We start from the raw sequence: 22,581 nt of genomic DNA on the forward strand, positions 1-22,581 counted from the left end.
CTACTCCCCCAGCAATCAGTAATTAAGAAAATGCCTTATGGGCTTGTCTACAACCCAGTCTTATGAAGGCTTTGTCTTAATTGGGATTCCTTCTTCCCAGGTTTGTGTCAAAATTGACATAAAACTAGCCAGCATACTAAATATCCCAGAGCACTCATTACTGAGGACCTAAATTGAATTTTTAAAAGAAGAGAGAAAAGTGGCATTCATTGTTCTCTGCTTCCTACATACAAAGTGACCAGCTGTCTCCACCTCCCACCACCATGATGGACTTGGAGGCTACTTTCTGATACTGAAATACAACACCACAATCAAGCCAATGTACAGAAAGAAGGAAGAATGTTCCCTTATAGAAGGCTTATGGTTCCAGAAAGATATAAGTCCATGGTGGCCAGGAGGCACGGCAACAAGTAATGGGCCTGGAAGCAGAAGGCAGGAACTGAGATCACATCAGGAAGCAGAGACAGCAAACTAGAAGCCCACCCACAGTGACAGACCAGCAAAGCTGCTCTGGTATCTCCCCAATCTCCCATCAACTACAGGCTTGTTTTCAAATGCCAGAGCCTCTCAACCAAACAACCACATCCCATTTCCTGGCCCCTTAAAGGCTCCTGACCATTATAATGAGAAATGCATTTACTCCACCTCTAAATGCTCCCCACAGCCTTTCAGTCTCAACTGAGACTCAAGACAATCTCTTAATTGTAAGGCACTGTAAAATCACAAAGCAGATTACAGCCTTCCAATATATAATCCACAGCATGTACATTCCTATTCTGAAAAGAAGGATGGGTATAGAGGGAAAATACTGGACCAAAGCAAGCCTGAAACCCAGCAGGGAAAACATGTCTGGTATCTGGGACTTTAACGGGCGTAGACGGCTCTGCCCCTCTAGCTTTGCTGCCAGCACCACTGTCTCCCTATGTGCAGCTCTCCTGGACAGATGTCGCATAGTTCTGGCATCTTTTACTATCGCAGGATCTCCACTGCAACTTGAGCTTCCTGTTTACACTTCACAGCAATGGCCTCCACGGTGTCTTGCCCTCTAGGGGCTTTCAGGCAGGGACACCCCTCCCACATGCTGCCTGTGCTCAGCAGCTCTCTGAAACTACACAAGGAAAACAGAGAACCCCTCCACTCCTGAATCCTTCATGCCTCTAATCCCAGTACAACTTGGATGGCTTTGCCAAGCTTGGCTGCCAGTTTGGAATAGACACTGGCCCCTTCAAATCACATTAGCAAGAACACTTTCCTTCTACTGTTTTCTAGGATCAGAAAAACACCTTAGGCTCTTTCTGCAAGACGAAAGCCCAGCTGGGAGGGGTCTGGGCCTGGCATGCTTTCCTCTGTTCCAGTGTGGAGCAGGCGTCTCCTTAATGGCACTATCTCCTTCACAAGTAGAGCCTCTCATCTAGCATACACCTTGGCTGGAACACTAAGTTTCCTGGAGCTCATTTTCTCTCCAAGCTGTTCATTTCATATTTCCTTCTGCCCACTCACTCACCGTTTTCTTTGTAGACCTGCAAAGGAGTAAGCAATAACAAGCACTCGGCTGACTCAACACTGTATAGTATAACTGCTCTCCATTAAAGAAATCACCCCACTACATTTCCATCTGCCTCAGGAAAGTTCTCAGGACATGGGCAAAGCAGCTAGATACTTCGCAAAATTATAACACAAGTGTTCTCTAGTCAAGGGGCTGAGACCATTCCCATCAGAAACCTCTGGAGCAGGCTCCAAAGTCTGCACCATCTCAGCACCGCTGCCTTCCAAGCTCTTATTAGAATAGCCTTTTATGCTCTTCTTACAGCGTTCAATTTCTTCTCTAGTGTAAGTCCCAGTCTCTGGCCTCCATCTTTGGGGGACCCCCGACCCTGTGCCAGCCAAACCCTTGGTCCCTCCCCTAAGGGAGGATGAGGCAGTCTGCCAAACCTTGACCCCTCCACCAAGGAGGGGCAAGCATGGCGCCAAACCTTGACCACTCCCTGGGAAGTCCTTTAGTGGTCTCTTCTCTTCCCAGTTCCCCTCGGGTCACCTGAGAATGCAGGAATCCCATTAAACCTGGATATCCTTTAATTTGGCTTGTTGTGATTTGGCTTGATTGTGATTTTGTGTGGGCAGAGAGCTCGCGTTAGGAATGTTCCTAACATCTAGTACAAAGTTTCAGTCTTCCATATTCCTTTGAAAACATTGTCAGGTTCTTTTAGACAAGTGCTCATATGCTGGAAACAATTTCTCTAGTAGTTATTTTTCCGTTGCTGTGATAAACATCATGACCAAAAGAAACTTGTGGAATAAAGTTTATTTTGCTTACAGCTCCAGAGTGGTAAAACTCCAGCAAGGGAGGGACGATTGTAATAGTGGTAGGCATGGCAACAGAAGAGGAAGCTGGAAGACCACTTCAAGAAGCAGAGAGAGCAATTCAGAAATAAACTAAGGCTACATACTCTCAAAGCCCAACCCCTGAGACATACTTCTTCCAGCAAGACCACACTTTTTAAACATCTCCAAAAAGTACCATCAACAAGGGACCAAATGCCTGAAACTATAGAAGATGTTTTCACTCAAACCACCCTGGAACTATGAACCTCTTTCCTTTCATTGCTTGTATCAGGTATATTGACACAAAAGCAAGAAACGTAACTAAGATAGCATCCTCATTGTTATCATCCAGGCAAACCTGTCCCTGTCTCTTGGGGACCTGGCAGAAGCAGAGTGGCCACCCCTGTACACTTGGAAGACAGTACCCTTGTAATGGATTAAGTAAAAATGCTGCAGGATCCCGAGTAGCTGCAGCGGGCAGAAGGCCAGGAGACCATGCAGCAGGTCCCCGAGTGGGGGGCAGGCAGCAGGCAGGGGATCCCGAGAGTAGCCAGTCCCAGGCAGGGACAGCACACAAGAACATGCCACAGGTCTCTGGAGGCAGCTGGTCCTGGACAGTGAGCCACATGGTGGGCGAGAGACAGATAGATAGGAATGCCATGCAGAGTGAGGTTGGATATTTATTTAGTGGGTTATAGAGGGGAAAGGGAGAAGGGGAGAAGAGCAGATAGATAGATAGATAGATAGATAGATAGATAGATAGATAGATAGATAGATAGATAGATAGATATAGATAGACAGACAGACAGACAGACAGACAGACAGACAGATAGATAGATAGATAGATGGAGGAAGGGGGGAAGTGGGGAGAGAATAGAGCAAGTCAGAAACTGCCTCTCTGGGGGACAGACGGAAAAGGAAAGGACTCAGGCAAGAAGCTGAAGATCAGCTTGCATCGATAGAGGGGAAGGGAATAGGTGTGGCTTGTCTCTTAAAGGGACAGGACAGATCATTACAACCCTGACTCCATATGCAGGTGCAAAGGTCCCTTTAAGAGACAAGCTCTGCCCACTTCTGTTCTTTTTCTGTCATTTCTCTGAGGAGGCAGGTCTCTGTCTCTATCTCTCTCTTTCTCTCTCTCATTCTCTCTTTTCTCTCCTCTCAGTCCCCTTCCCCAAAAGTTCCTGGCCATGTAAGTGCTGTCTGTGTTTGTCCCCACCAAGGGGACCCAGTCCCACCTCACACCAACAGCATATCATCACACTCATTATAAAGCGTCTTCAGCAATGTTATGTTTCCACAACTCCCTTCACATTTGGAAACTGACAAATCATAATGAGCCTAAAGACAAGATTTAATAGAGATGGCGTGCATTCATTCCTAAACTAGCACCACAACACATTTCAAGTTAGGACTCACATAAGAAAGCAGAGAACTCACCTGCCAGGCCGGAACAGAGGTGGAGTTGGACATGACTGTTTTTTGCAGTTCTTCCAGTACAGCATCTGGGAGGGGCTTCTGAGACTCCAGGAGTGATTTACACTGCACTTGTCTCAACAGCAAGATAACAGCTGGCTGATCAGGGTTGCCTTTTAAATTCTAAAAATTAAACCCCAAACAGAAACATAACAAAATGGCTCTAAACTGAAATAAGTAAAGGACAATTAAAGTGTGCTCCATGCTAAGAGATGTTTTTTCTTTAATTTAAACCTTTTCTGGCTATAGTGAAAAGAGGTATAAAGTTAAACAAGCAAAAGTCTACACAGCCTGGGAATACCAAAGTTGACACTGAGATAATCTTTCATGTAAGTAATACTGCTGTAGTGTTTGATTCTATTAGTTTACCTTTAATGTGCCCTGTTGAGTTGGCTTATTCTCAGCGGTTATACTAAAAACTGAATAAAAAAATGACCCCAAAACATAAAAAATAAAGGTTATCACTATTTCAGTGGAACATACCATACTCCATGATTAATATAAGATTTGTACTTATTTACGGAGTACAGCACCATGACGCAGTGCATATATCATGATCAAATCAGAATCATTAGAATTGCCTTCAACAATGTCATCTCTGTAGGCCAGCAAATGTCTAACTCTTCTGGAGTCAGAACACTTATGCGCTGCTTCTTTCTTAAGAGAATGTTTATCTATGTTTGTCTTATTATATCACATCACACATATGTTTAAAGTGTATTTGAAGGCTTTCTTCTAAGAGAGACGGAAACAATAAAATAAAAAAAGGCTGATGAAGCATTCCTCATTTTAGCAAAACAGATAATACAACTGCTAATTTATGCTTAGCCCACACTCACAATATAATCAATACACTGTCCCGGTCTTAGAGCAGACAGAATTCTATACATGAAAGAGAAAATGTATTATTCTGCTTTTCAAGGAATTCAAGGACCAAAGGGATCATGAAAGATCATTTTTATCTCTCTTTAAAATCTGTTTCTCTCCCAAAGACCATTTATTTAAAACTCTCTTCTTTTTAGTGGGTCCATGAAACTGATTTACTGACTGAATAAATATTTACTGAGTTCTAACCATGTGGCAGGAAAGATGCTAAGAATGTATCCATAGAACTTGCAAGCAAAGAGCCCCACAATTGCAGTGCACGGTGATAAACAAATAGTTCCAGTCAATAATCTCCAGTTATTCTATTGCTTTAGAATGTAGAAAAGTGAACAGATCCTTGAAATGCTGTATTCTAAAGGGAATAACCAGAAACCAAAGGAATGACACCCTAAACAAAAATAGAAATTCTATTCAGAGTCCAGGAAGGGATCCAGGAAGACGGCCCAAGGATTAGAGAGCATATTGATCTTGCAGAGGACCAGAGTTCGAATCCCAGCACCCATGTAATGCAGATCACAACTGGCTATACTTCCAGCACCAGGAGATATGATACCCTACTACCCTATACATAGATACACATGCATACACATAAAGAAATAATACCATTGCTTTTCAAAAGAGAGACCATGAGGGTTGTAGCAGTGGTACAGTACTAGCAATTCTTCTAGCTGCTGTGAGCTTCTTAGCAAATATGAACTTCAAATACTAATTTTCTTACTTAAAAAAAGGTTGACAATCGTAAACACGTACATCACAGACTGCTGTAAAGCCCAGAAATAATAATGTTAAACAGAATGGCTGACTTGAAGTAAGTAACCAATAAATGTTGCTTGCCATCACCACCACCAGTCTCCCCACTTCTAGGTAGGACCAAAACACAAATTTCAATGTATAATTCCACATAGTACCTTTGTGCACAGAGATTCAGCTTCAGATATTCTTCCTGTGTCAATTAGACCAGTGACAGCTTGGGAGAGACACCACTTTTCAAGTGACTGGTTGTAATTCTGCAAAATGTCTTTGTCCTTAACTGTAAACAACAAAAAAGGAGATGACTGCTACTGTCTTCTGTTGTGTATGATGTGCTCTCGAGGGAACTGGGCCACTGCTAACAATGATCACAACTACATTTCACACACTATTTTTTTTTTTTTGAGACAGAGTCTATATAGCCCAGTCTGGCTTTGAACTCACATCTCTGGAATTTCACAATTACAGGCACATACCATCAAACCCAGTATCTGAATCTGCATGTGTTAAAACACACATGTACCACCAGAACACTACAGACTTATCCTGAATACTTCTGACTGATATTTTAAATATATATCCTGTATAGAACTAATGAAAATTCACTGAATAACAATGAGCAACTTCTGCAGTGGCTGAAGTAAGATAAGCCACATCTGCTCTGCAGCTCCAACCACGCACACACTGCTGGACGGGCACCACAGCTGAGGGAGAACCACGCACACACTGCTGGACGGGCACCACAGCTGAGGGAGAACCTCGCACAACTCGGCGTTAGCAAAAGCTGCCTCCCGCCCTGTGTAATCAGTCACTCCTGTTTCCAACTCACCCCAACCCTGCTCTTCTGTTCCTGGGAAACCTATAATCAGACTTTACTGTCTGTAACTTCACAGGAATGGCATCTTTCACAAATACTAATGTAAACCGCGTGCATCTCCGAATTTCTGGGACAAACCCCACCTGAGTGTGATGCGTGATACACCCTTTCTTATGAGTTTCCGGATACAGATGCCAAGATGTGAGTTTTATCATGCATGCTAGGGCTCACCCTGCTCAGTCCTTTTCTGCTCTGGCAATGTCTTTTGGTTTTGTTACTGGGAAAAAGCTCGTTTCCTAGAAGATACTTCCATATCTTTGATTTTCTAGAAAATTATTTTTTCCTGAAATGACTGGCAGTGATGTCATCTGGTCTTACGGTGTACTTTGTGAGGTTTCAATCTGGATACTCTTAATAGATATGTAGCTACTGAATTTGTTTCTGTTTAAGTCATCTTCGTGTTTTACAGAATTGCAATATTTTCTCTGAGTTGTCCAATTTCAAGGCATGAAGTTTCTGCTGAAATTTTATTAGCATGTCAATAAAAGTAGTGATACTTTCATTCAAATGCTGGTATCCATCTTCTTTTTCTTGAATCATATAGCTACGTATTTATTAACTATATTGCTCTTCTCAAAAAAACAATAAAATCACATCTTTTTATTTTATTGATTTTTTTCGTTTTTATCTAAAAGATTTTTTAAAACTTTATTTATTGATCTATTATGTATACAGTGTTCTGTCTGCATGTATGCCTGCAGTCCAAAAGAGGACACCAGAGTTCATTACAGATGGTTGTGAGCCACCACGTGGTTACTGGGAATTGAACTCAGGACCTCTGGAAGAGCAGCCAGTGTTCTTAACCTCTGAGCCATCTTTCCAGCCCTTATCTAACAGATTTCTATTTTATCTTTATTATTTCTTTCTTAGACTTACCTTGGGCTAAATTTATTCTTCCTTTTTTAGATTCTTAAGACAGAGCTGACATCATTAATTTGAGGGGAGCCTTTTCCTTTTCTAACGTAATATTTAATATAAATGCCTTCTAAGCTGTACTTTACTCGTGTTATATATACAGTTTTGACCCACTGTGTAAAGACTAACTCAGTTCAAAATATTCCCAAATTTTCTTTTAGGCTTATTATTTGGTCTTGGTTATTTGGAAATACACTATTTAGTTTCCAAATATTTAAGAATTTCCGACTTTCTGTTGTTTACTGGTAAAGACAGGAAATGTAATTAACCTTCCACTAACAGCTTCCTAAGTGGAATAGAGCAAGAGCCAGTTCAAGCCCCCTGTCGGGCCTGTTCTGCCCACATGAGTACAGAGGGATAGACTGGGAAGCATGGCGGTATTCACAGAGTACAGCCACAGGCACTGAGACGGAAACAACCTATTCAAGGGACCTCGCCGTGCATACACAGCGCACCCTCCCTCAGCACCACACTACCAAGGGACCTCGCCGTGCATACACAGCGCACCCTCCCTCAGCACCACACTACCAAAGGCTTACAGCAGCTCCTTTATCCATGGCAAAGTTATAAAGGAAAAACAATGCCTCAAGTGCAAAAGATGTATTCTTACGACAGAGTAAGCATCCGGACTGCAGTCAGTGTTTCAGAGATGCTGGAACATGGCAGGGATGCTACAATTATTAGAATTTAACAACAACGATTACGGAAAAGGTTTTCATGGATTAAGCAGACATCATGCAACAGAGATGAGCAACGTAAATTCTGAAAAACTCAGAAACCACAAAAGATAGAAACCAAAAACACTACAGAACAGAGTGCTCATAGTCAGTTTATTGACAGACAGAAGAGTGCTGAGAAAAGAATTTCTAAACTACAGAAAAGCAAAGGCAAAAAAAAAAATACTGAATGTAACAGAGTAAAATTTCCAAGAACTATGAGACAATTACAAAAGATCTAAGCAAACCTAATAGGAATGCCAGGAGAAGTAAGGAAGAAAAAGAACACATTTAAAGCCATGGATGAGAACGTTCCCAAATTAATGTCAGGCACAACCACCAGTTAGCAAGCTCAGAGAACACTGAGAAGATGAACACCAAACAAACACAAAACCTTAAAACTTTATCCAGCCACATTATCTTCTAACCATAGAAAAAACAAAGATAAGGCAAAACTATAGCAAGAAGCCAGAGGGGAAAAGAAAGCTAAGATCATATCTGGCTTCTCTTCAGAAAATATAGAAAAACAGAATAAAATAAAATATTTAAAGTTAAAAGGAGGAGCGGTTAAAATTCTGTACTCTGCAAAAATTATTCTTTAAAAAGTAAAAAAAGAAATAAAGACTTTTTCAAACAAAAATTGAATGACCATGTTGCCAGTGGACCTACCCTGCAAAATGTGAAATAAAAAATCTTTTAGAAAAAGGAAGTGATAAAAGTCATTTATTAAAACTCAGAGTTACATAAAGAATATCAGAGATGATTTGTATTCTTGATTTACTAGCATGTAACAGTTAACTTAAAATTGATAACAATGTCATTCACTCATGTTTAGAAGAATGACATTTGTCGGTAAATGAGTACATTTTTATAACCATAAATACTGAAGCTCTATGTGTTCTTGATTGGTGGAATCTGAATTAAACCATGTAAAAAATACTTTCTACAAGCTACTTGAAAAGGGATTTTGTAGGATCTCTGGACTAAGCACTCTCATACCACTGACAGTAAAAGAGAGGAGAGGTCACTAGTGGACCAAAGCCAAGACAGCTTCTGAAAGGCCTCAATCCTGCATCCAGTTTAGCCTCAGCTTATCCTCTAAACCACAGGTGAGGGGGCGATGAAGCAAGATTCTGCAGAAGCCCAGAGCCAGCAGGTTATCAAGGGCAATAACCCACTGCTTCAGCCGCTTCCCCAGGTCATTATGCTCAAGTTAGCAATTTAAGTCATGCTTGGCAAACAGGCAATGCAATCAGTAAATCACTGAGTCAGCACCTATTTTCTACCTATTCTACTTCAGAAAGGAGTATGCGAAGGCAGAGAAAGGAGGGAGTGGGGGGGGGGGGATAACTAACACTAAAGGTCTTTTGATGAGCCATATGGAAACCTGCTATTCTAGAAGATTCCTAGTGTAGAAGGAACTTAAATGGGGTTATCATATAATGGGGAAAAGAATGCCCCAATGAGACATCAAGTGCTACCAAATAAAACCCCCAGTGCCAGGAAGGGATCCCACACAAGCCCTCCACCATTCCAGAGTGCCAGCGCTGTCGGTCACCCCCACAACACAGCAGCAAAGCCCTGTTGCTGAACACACCACTCCCTGCGTTATCACACAGGGGAAATAGACTGTTTCCAGCCGGAAGCTTTGCCTCTTCTGGCTAGCATTCACAGTGCTGGAATCTGTGAACCTCACCCAGCTACAGACCCTGGGACCTACAACAGCAGCCTGTCTACAGGATACACTGGTGCAACAGTGGCATAAATGTTATGGGGTTACTAAACATCTTTTAATAAATAGATTTAAGGTCCACTCCATGAAGTGGAACTCACACCTGTCCCTGTTAATGAAGCCAAGAACCTAAGACTAAGTTCTAATGAGTCCTAGGGAAAACCTACTTACTTTATTTACTGCTAAATGCACAATTCAATAAAGCAATTCCCAAAAGACTTATCACTATCCCCATAAATCAGTGCATCCTTCAACCTCATCAGAGGTTTTTTTTCTTGCAGTGGATAGTTCTTAACACAGCGATCTACAACTGGACAGTGTGCAGACAGTAAGAGAACTTGGAACACTCAGCTTTTAAAGAGATGTCCTTACCAAAGCCCTACCCTCAAAGCTCAGGGATCATTGTAGAGGGGGACATAAAAGGATTCTAAGAGCCAGAGGTAGTAGATGGTACCAAGGAAAAGTGTCTTCAGATACAACAGGACTGGCGGAAATATGAACCCACAGAGACTGTGACAGCATTTATAGGACCTACACAAACTCAAGTCAGACAAACTCACAGCAGAGATAAGGGAAAGGGGGCACAAAGTTCCACCCCAACCAACAAGCTAACTGCAGTTGACACCTGCCAGGAGAGCAGTTTCTCTAGGACAGTGAGATTGGGTATATCAACCACACTCCAGGACTGGTCTCATGCTCAGCAGTGGCTGACCAAGAGAAAATGGACTCCATGTTTTTTAATTTGTTTTTCCTTTTTTTTGTTCTTATGCCTTGGTGTTTCTGTCATTTTGGTTTTTTGTTTTCTTTTCCTATTTTTTTTTTTTGAGAGAGAAAGAACGTAAAGTTGGGTGGGTAGGTAGAGAAGATCTGGGAGGACTTGGCAAAGGAAAAAGAATATGATCAAAATATTTTACATACAATTTAAAAAATAATTTAAAAATGTAAATTAGTAAAAATAAAACTTACGTGCGATAGAAACAGCAGACAGCTGTGCCAAGTGCAAATTGGCCCTCTTTGGCTGAGTGTTGCTGACCACGGCCAGCTGGGCCAGTTTGTCATCAGCATGGCAGGCTGCCATCAGTCCAGCCCAGACAGCAGGGTCATCTAAACAAGAAATATAGCTTTAAGGCTTGTTCATACCAACATGATGCTGTAAAACTACCAGAAATAAAAGTATGTCTCTCCCAATAAAAATTAATAATATCTTAAGAATAAAACCACAATCTCTTAAAGGAACGCTAACTTGCTTCCCCCAAATAAACTGGTATATTTAACCTTCAAGACCTGCAAAATTTCTGAACATCACATAGAAGGATAATCTATTAAGTTCCTGTCCCACGGCTGTCCCTGTGTGGCTCAGTTCCTGTTCCACGACTATCCCCATGTGGTTCAGTTCCTGTTCCACGGCTGTCCCCGTGTGGCTCAGTTCCTGTCCCACAGCTGTCCCCGTGTGGTTCAGTTCCTGTCCCATAGCTGTCCCCATGTGGCTCAGCTCCTGTTCCACGACTATCCCCGTGTGGCTCAGTTCCTGTCCCACGGCTGTCCCCGTGTTGCTCAGCTCCTGTCCCACGACTGTCCCTGTGTGGCTCAGCTCCTGTCCCACAGCTGTCCCTGTGTGGCTCAGCTCCTGTCCCACGGCTGTCCCTGTGTGGCTCAGCTCCTGTCCCACGCTGTCCCTGTGTGGCTCAGCTCCTGTCCCACGGCTGTCCCTGTGTGGCTCAGTTCCTGTCCCACGCTGTCCCCGTGTTGCTCAGCTCCTGTCCCATGGCTGTCCCTGTGTGGTTCAGTTCCTGTCCCACGCTGTCCCTGTGTGGCTCAGCTCCTGTCCCACGGCTGTCCCTGTGTGGCTCAGCTCCTGTCCCACGGCTGTCCCTGTGTGGCTCAGCTCCTGTCCCACGCTGTCCCCGTGTTGCTCAGCTCCTGTCCCATGGCTGTCCCTGTGTGGTTCAGTTCCTGTCCCACGCTGTCCCTGTGTGGCTCAGCTCCTGTCCCACGCTGTCCCGGTGTGGCTCAGCTCCTGTTCCACGGCTGTCCCCGTGCGGCTCAGTTCCTGTCCCACGACTGTCCCCGTGTTGCTCAGCTCCTGTCCCACGACTGTCCCTGTGTGGCTCAGCTCCTGTCCCACGGCTGTCCCCGTGTTGCTCAGCTCCTGTCCCACGCTGTCCCGGTGTGGCTCAGCTCCTGTTCCACGGCTGTCCCCGTGCGGCTCAGTTCCTGTCCCACGCTGTCCCCGTGTGGCTCAGCTCCTGTCCCTCGGCTGTCCCCGTGTTGCTCAGCTCCTGTCCCACGACTATCCCCGTGTTGCTCAGCTCCTGTCCCTCGGCTGTCCCCGTGTTGCTCAGCTCCTGTCCCACGGCTGTCCCCGTGTGGGTCAGCTCCTGTTCCACGGCTGTCCCCGTGTGGCTCAGCTCCTGTCCCACGGCTGTCCCCGTGCGGCTCAGTTCCTGTCCCACGGCTGTCCCTGTGTGGCTCAGTTCCTGTCCCACGGCTGTCCCTGTGTGGCTCAGTTCCTGTCCCACGGCTGTCCCTGTGTGGCTCAGTTCCTGTCCCACGGCTGTCCCCGTGTGGCTCAGTTCCTGTCCCACGGCTGTCCCTGTGTGGCTCAGTTCCTGTCCCACGGCTGTCCCCGTGCGGCTCAGTTCCTAAAGTGCTGTGTAATTTCAGTCCCTCTCACTAGACATGAAGAACAAGTCTCCAGCACACCCATATTTTTCTATTACTCTATTCCTATGTGAAAGGCTTAGTTTGAGGAGAAACACGTGAACTTTGTTTTTGGTGTTTGAATTGAAGGAAACACTCAACAAATGAAATTATGTTCTAACAAGGAAGCATGAAAGACATCCTACGACGCCATGTGGATGCTGCATCTATGATTATGTCCTCCTGGGAATGAAAACTGTTTGATACCATCGCTCATATTTAAGACAGAACTGCCAGACTTTGCATGACCTTCTCGCCCTCTAACACTTCCAGTAGTGACGTTGGAAACACACTGGGGTGGTGATGTGCAACCCCTCACCACCTACAAAGTCAACAGCATCAATATGACACAGCCTGCTAGAATTAACAACCGCTACCTGAGGCGAGGCTATACATTTCTAGCAGTTACCATATCTGTGAGTCAATCTCATTAACTTGGTAAAATTTAGAGTCATCATGGAAATGGGTGTGTCTATGAGGGTGTTTCCAGACAAGTCGACCGTGAAATGTGGCAGTGCCCATCCAGCCGAAGTGACAGTGCAGGATGAGCAGGAACTTGCATCTCCCTCTACTTCCTGACTTAAATGCAGTGTGCTGACCTGCCTGTCCCACCACCGTGTCAGACTGTCTGAACTCTCAAATCACCACCCAAAATAAACCTCCTTCTTAAGTTCTTTTGTCATAGAAACCAGGAAAGTGACACCCCTGTCTTCCAGAGCTAACCACACATGAAAATAATTTACTATGTAATTTAATAGGGTTAGATAGACACACAAAACCAGACTGATGGGAACTGGAATCAGCTTGAAAGTAGTTAAGTCATTTCAGATTTTTGGTAACAGATAATGAAGTATCTCTAAGAAAATATTCTCATCGATCTGTTCAAACAACTGAAATATTTTAATTATCAATAATCAAATTTAGATAACCAAGTAATATGCAAAACTTTAAAATACATTCTTAGAATTTCTTATATCATGAAAATACAAACCTTGTTCTTTTAACCCACAAATGCGAAACTGATGACAGCTAGATTAATGAAATGAAATGGATTCACCTGGAGAAAGGAAAGCTGCCTTCTGAATGGTCTTTAGAGCAACATTTTTTCCGTCTTCTGCTGAACTGCTTCCCATGGCCAACTGGTTTAACGCAGTATACAATAACGCCTTCTATAGAGGAAGACAAGGAGGTGTGTCATCAACTGTCTTCACAGTTCCCGCTTTTCAAGACTGACCTAAGGGCCTGTATTTAATAGGACTTAAACTACAAAATAATGAGGCTACTATTCTGACTCATTAATACTGTTTAACAAGTTAAATATGTCTTTTTTATGAGAGCAAGAACTAACCTTTCCATGATTTGAATCCAGAATATGAGCCACGAGTCCAGCTACAGCACCTCCCTACAACAAAAGACGATAGTCAGACAAACACACTGTCGTGTGTGTGTGTGTGTGTGTGTGTATGTGTGTGTGAGTATAAACGTAAATATATCCACTTGCATAAATACACACATGCATATATGTATTTAACACACAGGGTACTTTACTTGGCAGAATTTTAGACATTACTCACCTTTGCATTCCGTTGAGTGTACTGAGCAACAACTCGAGACAGCAAAGACCAAAGAGCCGGGTCAGCTGGGTTACTAGAGAAAACAAAGAAAAGGTTAGACTTAAAGACAGGAGTTACTGCTGACCCGGATGACCGGCACACGGGCGAGTCATCCCAGGAACACAAGCATGAGAGATCCGAGAGAACTGGCCTTGCCCCCATCTGCCTCTGGTGGTGTGGGCAACACAGTAGGTGTAGGTGTGGCTGAGCTCGCCCCAGGAGCATGAGAGCAAGAGAATCGGCCAGCCCTTTGCTGCTTATGTCATTGGATGAGCTGGCTGGGGCAGTGCTGGAGAGGATGGTGATAATGAGGGAGAGCTAGTGGGCTGACCAATCCAGAAACCACCCAGGCCCAGAACCAGGGCTGTGGGTTGACTCACCCCAATAGCCACCTCATCTATGATCTGCTGGAGCACGTGAAGGGGTCTGATCCACACATTCAAAGATGCAGGATCTCCATGATACAGGGAAACAACAGAGTATCCAGGAGGAGCCCATTGAGGGCCCAAGTACCAAGGATATAGCACAAGTCAGAGGCCTAGAATCAGACCGATCACTCACTGCAATCAACACTTGCAAGTAAAAAATGTATGAACTAAAGAGATAGTGTGTGACTCGCTGTGTTACACTACAGCTTCCACAGTGAGATTTTTTTTAATTTATTTATTTATTAAAGATTTCTGTCTCTTCCCCGCCACCTCCTCCCATTTCCCTCCCCCTCCCCCAGTTAAGTCCCCCCCCCCCGCCCCAGCCTGAAAAGCAATCAGGGTTCCCTGTCCTGTGGGAAGTCCAAGGAACCTCCACCTCCATCCAGGTCTAGTAAGTTGAGCATCCAAACTGCCTAGGCTCCCACAAAGCCAGTACGTGCAGTAGGATCAGAAACCCATTGCCATTGTTCTTGAGTTCTCAGTAGTCCTCATTGTCCGCTATGTTCAGAGAGTCCGGTTTTATCCCAGGCTTTTCTAGACCCAGGCCAGCTGGTCTTGGTGAGTTCCCAGTAGAACATCCCCATTGTCTCAGTGTGTGGGTGCACCCCTCGCAGTCCTGAGTTCCTTGCTCGTGCTCTCTCTCCTTCTGCTCCTGATTTGGACCTTGAGATTTCAGTCCTGTGCTCCAATGTGGGTCTCTGTCTCTGTCTCCTTTCATCGCCTGCTGAAGGTTAATATTCAGGAGGATGCCTATATGTTTTTCTTTGGGTTCTCCTTATTTAGCTTCTCATTGAATAAATGGGACCTCCTGAGACTGAGAAGCTTCTGTAAAGCAAAGGACACTGTCGCTAAGACACAAAGGCAACCCACTAACTGGGAGAAGATCTTCACCAACCCCGCAACTGACAAAGGTCTGATCTCCAAAATATATAAAGATCTCAAGAAACTAGACCGTAAAAGGCTAATCAACCCAATTATAAAATGGGGCACTGAGCTGAACAGAGAATTCTCAACAGAAGAACTTCAAATGGCCAAAAGACACTTAAGGTCATGCTCAACTTCCTTAGCAATCAGGGAAATGCAAATCAAGACAACTTTAAGATACCATCTTACACCTGTCAGAATGGCTAAAATAAAAAACACCAATGATAGCCTTTGTTGGAGAGGTTGTGGAGAAAGGGGTACCCTCATCCATTGCTGGTGGGAACGCAAACTTGTGCAACCACTTTTCTTTTCTTTTTTAAATTTTATTTTGTTTTATCTTGGGGGCTGAGAAAGGTTGCAAGGTCAGAGGGTAGATACAAAGGGACAAGGAGATAAGTGGGATGGAGATGCAGGAGAAATCCAGAAAGAATCGATAAAAAGTTAAATTAGAAAAATAAAAAAGAGAAATAAATGGGACTACAATGTTCTTTTTCTCTCCTATGACGAGAAAGAACACTACACTGATTTGAATGTCTACTAGTCCTGACTCAATATGCTTAAAGAACGTTGGGTACAGCCATATGATCCATAATTAGTTTTGATTAATAAAATACAAGGTACCAGATACTGCATTAAAAAAATGGTGGTTACTTTAACCATGACAAGTACAGCAAATATTTTAATTTAAAACAACAAAGGTTATTAACAAGAATAAATAAATGAAGACAGAAGTCAAAGCCACAACAAATGAAAACAGAGCTGCTGTTATAACTTTCTCTCTGAGACAGTACTTCTGTATGTAGGGCTAGCTGTCTGCCTCTGTTAAATAATAACTTAATTTCCAAATCTTTTTTGGTTTGTTTTTGTTTTTTTTATTGATTTTATTGATCTCTATATTCTTCTCTGCTCCCCCTCCTAGCTTTTCCCCTCCCCTTCAACACTTTCCCATGGTCCCCATGCTCCCAATTTACTCAGGAGATCTTGTCTTTTTCTACTTCCCATGTAGATTATATCTATGTATGTCTCTACTAGGGTCCTCTTTGTTATCTAGGTTCTTTGGGATTGTGATGTGTAGGCTGGTTTTCTTTGCTTTATATCTAAAAACCACTTATGAGTGAGTACTTATGATAATTGTCTTTCTGCGTCATGGTTACCTCACTCAAAATGATGTTTTCTAGATCCATCCACCTGCCTGCAAAAATTCAAGATGTCATTATTTTTTTCTGCTGTGTAGTACTCCATTATGTAAATGTACCACATTTTACTTATCCATTCTTCAGTTGAGAGGTATTTAGGTTGTTTCCAGGTTCTGGCTATGACAAACAATGCAGCTATGAACATAGTTGAGCACATGTCCTTGTGGCATGATTAAGCATCTTTGGATATACACCCATAAGTGGTATTACTGGGTCTTGAGGAGGGTTGTTTCCTAATTTTTCTAAGAAATCACCATACTGATATCCAAAGGGGCTGTATCAGCTTGCACTCCCACCAGCAATGCAAAAGTGTTCCCTTTACCCCACAACCTCTCCAGTATAAGTTGTCATCAGTGTTTTTGATCTTGGCCATTCTTACAGGTGTAAGATGGAATCTCAGGGTTGTTTTGATTTGCATTTCTCTGATAACTAAGGATGTTGAACATTTCCTTAAGTATCTTTCAGCCATTTTAGATTCCTCTGTTGAGAGTTCTCTTTTTAGGTCTGTACTCCATTTTTTTTATTGGATTATTTGTTCTTTTGATAACCAATTTCTTGAGTTCTTTGTATATTTTGGAGATCAGACCTCTGTCTGACGTGGGGTTGGTGAAGATCTTTTCCCATTCTGTAGGCCTTCATTTTGTCTTGTTGACTATAAACTTTGCTTTACAGAAGCTTCTCAGTTTCAGGAGGTCCCATTTATTGTTTCTCTCAGTGTCTGTGCTACTGGGATTATATTTAGGAAGTGTTCTCCTGTGCCAATGTGTTCAAGTGTACTTTCCACATTCTCTTCTATGAGGTTCAGTGTGGCTGGCTTTATGTTGAGTCTTTGATTCATTTGGACCTGAGTTTCGTGCATGGTGATAGGTATGGATGTATTTTCATTCTTCTACATGCTGATATCCAGTTATGCCAGCACCATTTGTTGAATATGCTTTCTTTTTTCCATTTTTTTTTTTTTGCTTCTTTGTCAAAAATCAGGTGTTCAAAGGTGTATGGATTAATATCCGGGTCTTCAGTTCGGTTCCATTGGTCCTCCTGTCAGTTTTTATGCCAATACCAGGCTGTTCAGTACTGTAGCTCTGTAGTAGAGTTTGAAGTCAGGGATTGTGATGCCTCCAGAAGTTCTTTTATTATACAGGACTGTTTTGGCTATCCTAGATTTTTCCTTTTCCATATGAAGTTGAGTACTGTTCTTTTGAGAGACCATGGATGCCAGTCCAGACTGCTATACCCAGCAAAACTTTCAATCACCATAGAATTTCCAAATCTTAAAGTGACTAAGAATTCCTAAATCCATCCACATGGTCTGTATTGATACATATCAGATAATGAGCTGACCATATTACAAATGAAGGAATTACAGACCTTTGTGTCAAAATAAGTGGAGCTTCACCAATATAAAGGAAAAATTTATCAACTCACCAAAATAAATGACATACAATTTCCAAATAGAGATGCGTATTTCATTTTATATCCACAATAAAGCACAAAAGCTGAACATAATCACATCAGATATAATCCGTCCCCCAACTCAGGGCTCACCTGTGGACAGCCTTAGCGGCTTGTCTTTGCACAGCCACGCTGCGGCCCTGCAGTGCACACACTGCCGCCGTGAGAAGGCACCTGTGGTAATCTTGCTTGTTTCTGACATGCTTCAGTAACTCATTAAGAGCTGCTTTCGACAGTGTGGCATCCTGCATTGCCAACCCTAGGGCACACAGGGCTTGCAGGCTTTCGATGGTTGGTTCCTTTAAAATAGAGCTATAAATATATATTTAGAAGTCTGCTAGCCATTAGTACAGTGGTCTACTATCTAGTAAGAGTTTTTATTTAATACAAAAAGCTATTTACTTAAATATTTATCAAAATAAGCCAACTTTGTGCTTAATATATATATTTTTTTTACATTCAAAGATAATAACTACCTGACTGGAGCAAAATAGTATCAGCCTTTCACAGCACAAATTGACTAATCTCATTCCATGTCATCATGTCTAAATCTTAGAAACAAACAGAAACTGGTCCCTTTGGGTCTCAGTTTTCAGTAACCAATGAGAACAATTTTAGTGAAATGTTTAGTTGAAGTCAAATTCTACTTTGTTAATGGGAAGCAGAAGACGGCAGATGAGAAGCACCAGCACCTGAACCAAGGCAGAGGCAGCTGCTTCGTGGTGGGACAGCGTTGCCAGGGAGCACTGCAGCACCAGCCATGGCAGAGCCAAGCAAAGGCTAGAAGTACCAGGGAGAGTGCCCCGAAAGCTGGCTGGCTGGGGAGTGAGTAAGGCCCTGGTCTCCTCAACACAGAAGCTGACCTAGCATGCTTTAGTCCAGGAAGAAAGGAGAGCTAGGGCCAGGAGGACTGGCCACAGCAAAGGTTCTCTGGCCTTTCCAGCAATGTCAGAGGGCTGTGGTGGCTGCATTTTCAGAAGGGTCCTATCATTTTCCTGCACTGCTTACAGGGTCAGAACTACTCCACTTAGTGTCTGTGGGAGCCAAGAGTCTCTTCTCATCACGGCTCATCAAACAACCAAGCACAGAGCCAGGGAAGAGATTTCCACTGCAACACAAGTTCATGACTCTGAGGCTGAGGAGGAAGATATCAAGGCAATGTTTTGCTTGTCACAGTAAATGAGTGATTCTGCTATTAATAAGCAATGATGGGAGAATAAGCTTCCCATGGGAAGGGGCTGTCTGTCCTATGAAGATCTACACCATTCAAAACACCAATAAACCTTACTGGCAATAGCCTGGATTAATCATCTACTGTTCCTGGAGGAATTACAGCCAACTTTTAAAACAAAACAAACAGGCCTTAAGAAGTTACCAAGAACTACACATGATCACAAGCTCTCATTTTAACTTGTTCTGAAACTAGAAGTATATAAGTTCTACAGGTATCTTTAAAGATGGGCTTTAAATAAACTTGTTCTCAGGTTAACTTGAGCAGGAAGGAAGGGAGGAGGAAGAGCTCTCTGAGAATGCGAACAACCAAACACCAAGTCAGTTTACAATTCCTTTCATTGTTTGTGGTCCACATGGCCACTTATTCTCGAAAACAAATGAGCAGTATTAGACAGACACAAAGCAATGAGCTAAGCAATGGTACTCAACTCCACCCATGACTGTCAATTTCAAACAAAGTCGCTCCAATTCCTTCCGTTCACTTAAAAGTTCCTTGTTCAAATCTCTTCTCACACATAAGGACCTGCTGTCCAGGTGGTAAAGCAGCTGTACATACCATTTGAAAAGCAATGACTTGGCTGCATCCATTTGTCCTTGTTTGTATTCTATTATTGCCATGGCTGTCAAGACATGAGCTTTGTCTTGCTCTGATTTCACAACGGTCAAGGCTCTCTCATAGGCTAGTATATAGAGGAAGGGAACATCAAGCAAAATACAAAAGAAATTCGAATTAACAAAATGGGCCACTTTCCCCTTCCTAATCCCACTTTTCAAAGAAGATCTAAACAAAATTCTACTGTCCTTGTTCTCTTCTTTTCAAGCAGACAGAATAAACCTGACCATGGCTTTGCTATTTCAAGATGACCCTGAGGGTGTTTTTATGATGGTGAGGGACAACCCCATCTTCTGCCTACAGAATACACCGTGAGGTCCGAGTCACCTTAAGTAGGAAAGGAGACTTGGAAACACCGATGTAGAATCACATTCCCAGTGCAGACCATCCCCTTCACCAAGCAGATAACGTTAAGTGCACTGCACACACAGTAGTGGAACTCACACATAGCAGAATGGCCCCAGTTAAAACTTTCGGAGAAATAAAAATCTACTACTAACAAAAGTCGTAGAAGTCATTTATCAAGTTTTCATTTGAGCATATAGAATAGTAATTAACTGCTTTCAAATGTTAAGCTACATACCCACCACTAAGCCTGTGCCTTAGCCTCCTCAAATGGACAATGGATGTTCAGTTCAAATTGTTCATAAGGAGTACTCATCATCACAGCACACTAAAGAGATGACACATAAATAATACCTATTACAGCTCCCGACTCCCACTCATATTTTAGTAAATTCTGCAATCCCAAGGCTGGGAAGTGGCTGTCCTTCCAGAGGATCCAGGTTCAATCCCCAGCACTCACTCAGCAGCTCACAACTATGTAACTCAAGTTCCAGGGGATCCAATGCCCTCTTCTGGCCTCCAAGGACATCAGCCACACAATTTTGAACTGGCATACATGCATTCGGACATATCACATTTTTTAATTTTCAACTAATTAGTAAAGTATTGCAATCCCATCACAATCCCAATACTTTATTTTTCTGCAAAGTCTCAAGCAGTGGTACTTACCTTTGTTGCTCTCCTTATACCGTCCCTTCATAAACAAGGCCAATGCAAACCCTATGATGTCCTCTAGTTCCTCAAGGGGCGTCGACTCAAAGGCTTGCACAGCTCTGTCATATTCACCAATGGAGCTAAGAAGTGAGCACAACTTACTTTTAAGATAAAAATATTAATCTTGATTTTGTGAACGTATACAGACATATTCACTCAACTACTTTTAATGACTTACCTAATGTCCCTTTTATAGTAATTTAGCAAATAAAATATATTAGTTCTCAAGTTGTTGAAAAGATTTGAAACAGAAGGCACACCATAAGTAGAGTACACCAGAATGACTTAGCTTCACGCTTTTTAGTTATTTTTTTTCTCTTAAATTATATGTGAAAATGACTAGCTCTGCTAAACTCAAAATATCCTTAAATTTATTGTTTTTTTAACAAAATTTACTTAATCCCAAGTTATCAGAATAATTTTAGGCTGGCTTTTATGAAAAAATTCTAATTTTTTAAGCTTCCTATGTTAGTTAAATTAAATATTATCCTAAGAATATGGCTCTATAATTTCCATTAAGTGATAAAATATTTAGCCAAGAGCAAAAACTTTCTGTAAACTATTTACAATTGCAGAAGTTCTTTGGATGGCACATAGGCACAATAAAAGTCCACAGAGAAAATTTTACTATTCTATGCTTCCATATGTAGTAAGAAAAGCAACATGAGGGTCCTAATAGCAAAACAGCTGCTTATCTTACAATGAAGTCATATGATCTCAGTTGCCATCACCTAAAGACGTCTTTAATTTATGCATATGCGTGTCTGGCTGAGTCTATGTCACATGTATGTGGGTGCCAGTGGAGGTCAGAAAGAAGATCAGATTCTTGAGAGCTAGAATTACACTGGTTGAGAGCTGCCTACCACGGGTGCTGAGAACCAAACCCAGGACTTCTGGTAAAGCAGCAAGCACTCATAGATGCTGGGCCATCTATCTAGCCCCAATTGTTATCTAAATAAATATTTCTGAGATTCTTGTTTGTGGTATTTATCACTGTAATTCAAAAAGTTTTTATAAATGTTAATGAAATATGTTTTTAAAAAGAATTTTAATCTCTGAAGCTGTAAGTTAAAATCACAAACAACTTTTGCCTCTAATACTAGTTTTATAAAGATGAAAAATATGAAATTAAGCTTTAATTTTGAAAGACTAGCCTTTGATGCAAACAGATTGTAAATATGCACATATTTATTTCTTCAGTAATGTGTAGAAGAAAAACGCAGAGAAAGGAGTAGGGGCTTTAGTGTTGTGGATGTCTCCTTGCCATGCAGAGATGAAGCAAAGTGAAAGGACTGTAGTGTGTGATTTGTGAGTTGTGACTTCACAACTATACTACACACTATAGTCTATTATTTACCATATACCTCTGTGTTCAAGATACTGCCTAATAAAAACAGAAAAGGGGCTGGAGGTGGGGGGCTCAGTGGTTAAAGTATATACTGCTCTTACAGAGGACACAAGCCTGTGCCTACTATATTAGGTGACTCGGTACTATGCACTGAGTCAGGTGCAGGAGCGCAACACCCTTTCTGGCAACTGTGGACATCAGGCACATACATATTGCACATACATACAGACAGATATGCTCACATACACTTGAAATAAAAATAAATAAATCTCTTTTTTAAAAAGAAAACAGATGGCCAATTTTCTATAAAAAGTAAAATTTTCTTCAAAAGTATTTACTCTA

At 42.3% G+C, this 22,581-nt stretch overlaps 1 protein-coding gene across 2 annotated transcripts in view; it reads right to left on the minus strand.

The window, feature by feature from the left end:
* Window positions 1–22,581, minus strand: part of Skic3 (SKI3 subunit of superkiller complex) — a 95,833-nt gene that overhangs the window by 16,072 nt on the left and 57,180 nt on the right. For both annotated transcript variants that reach the window (XM_075976431.1, XM_075976430.1), the window contains exons 30-38: window positions 20,847–20,971; window positions 19,776–19,899; window positions 18,080–18,298; window positions 13,948–14,020; window positions 13,722–13,775; window positions 13,431–13,542; window positions 10,640–10,777; window positions 5,592–5,713; window positions 3,763–3,921 (exon numbers count right to left, since the gene is read on the minus strand). In XM_075976431.1, the coding sequence (XP_075832546.1) occupies window positions 3,763–3,921; window positions 5,592–5,713; window positions 10,640–10,777; window positions 13,431–13,542; window positions 13,722–13,775; window positions 13,948–14,020; window positions 18,080–18,298; window positions 19,776–19,899; window positions 20,847–20,971 (1,126 nt within the window). The remainder of the gene's footprint in view (window positions 1–3,762; window positions 3,922–5,591; window positions 5,714–10,639; window positions 10,778–13,430; window positions 13,543–13,721; window positions 13,776–13,947; window positions 14,021–18,079; window positions 18,299–19,775; window positions 19,900–20,846; window positions 20,972–22,581) is intronic.

This window comes from Microtus pennsylvanicus, chromosome 6, assembly GCF_037038515.1.
Source record: "Microtus pennsylvanicus isolate mMicPen1 chromosome 6, mMicPen1.hap1, whole genome shotgun sequence".
NCBI lineage: Eukaryota > Metazoa > Chordata > Mammalia > Rodentia > Cricetidae > Microtus > Microtus pennsylvanicus.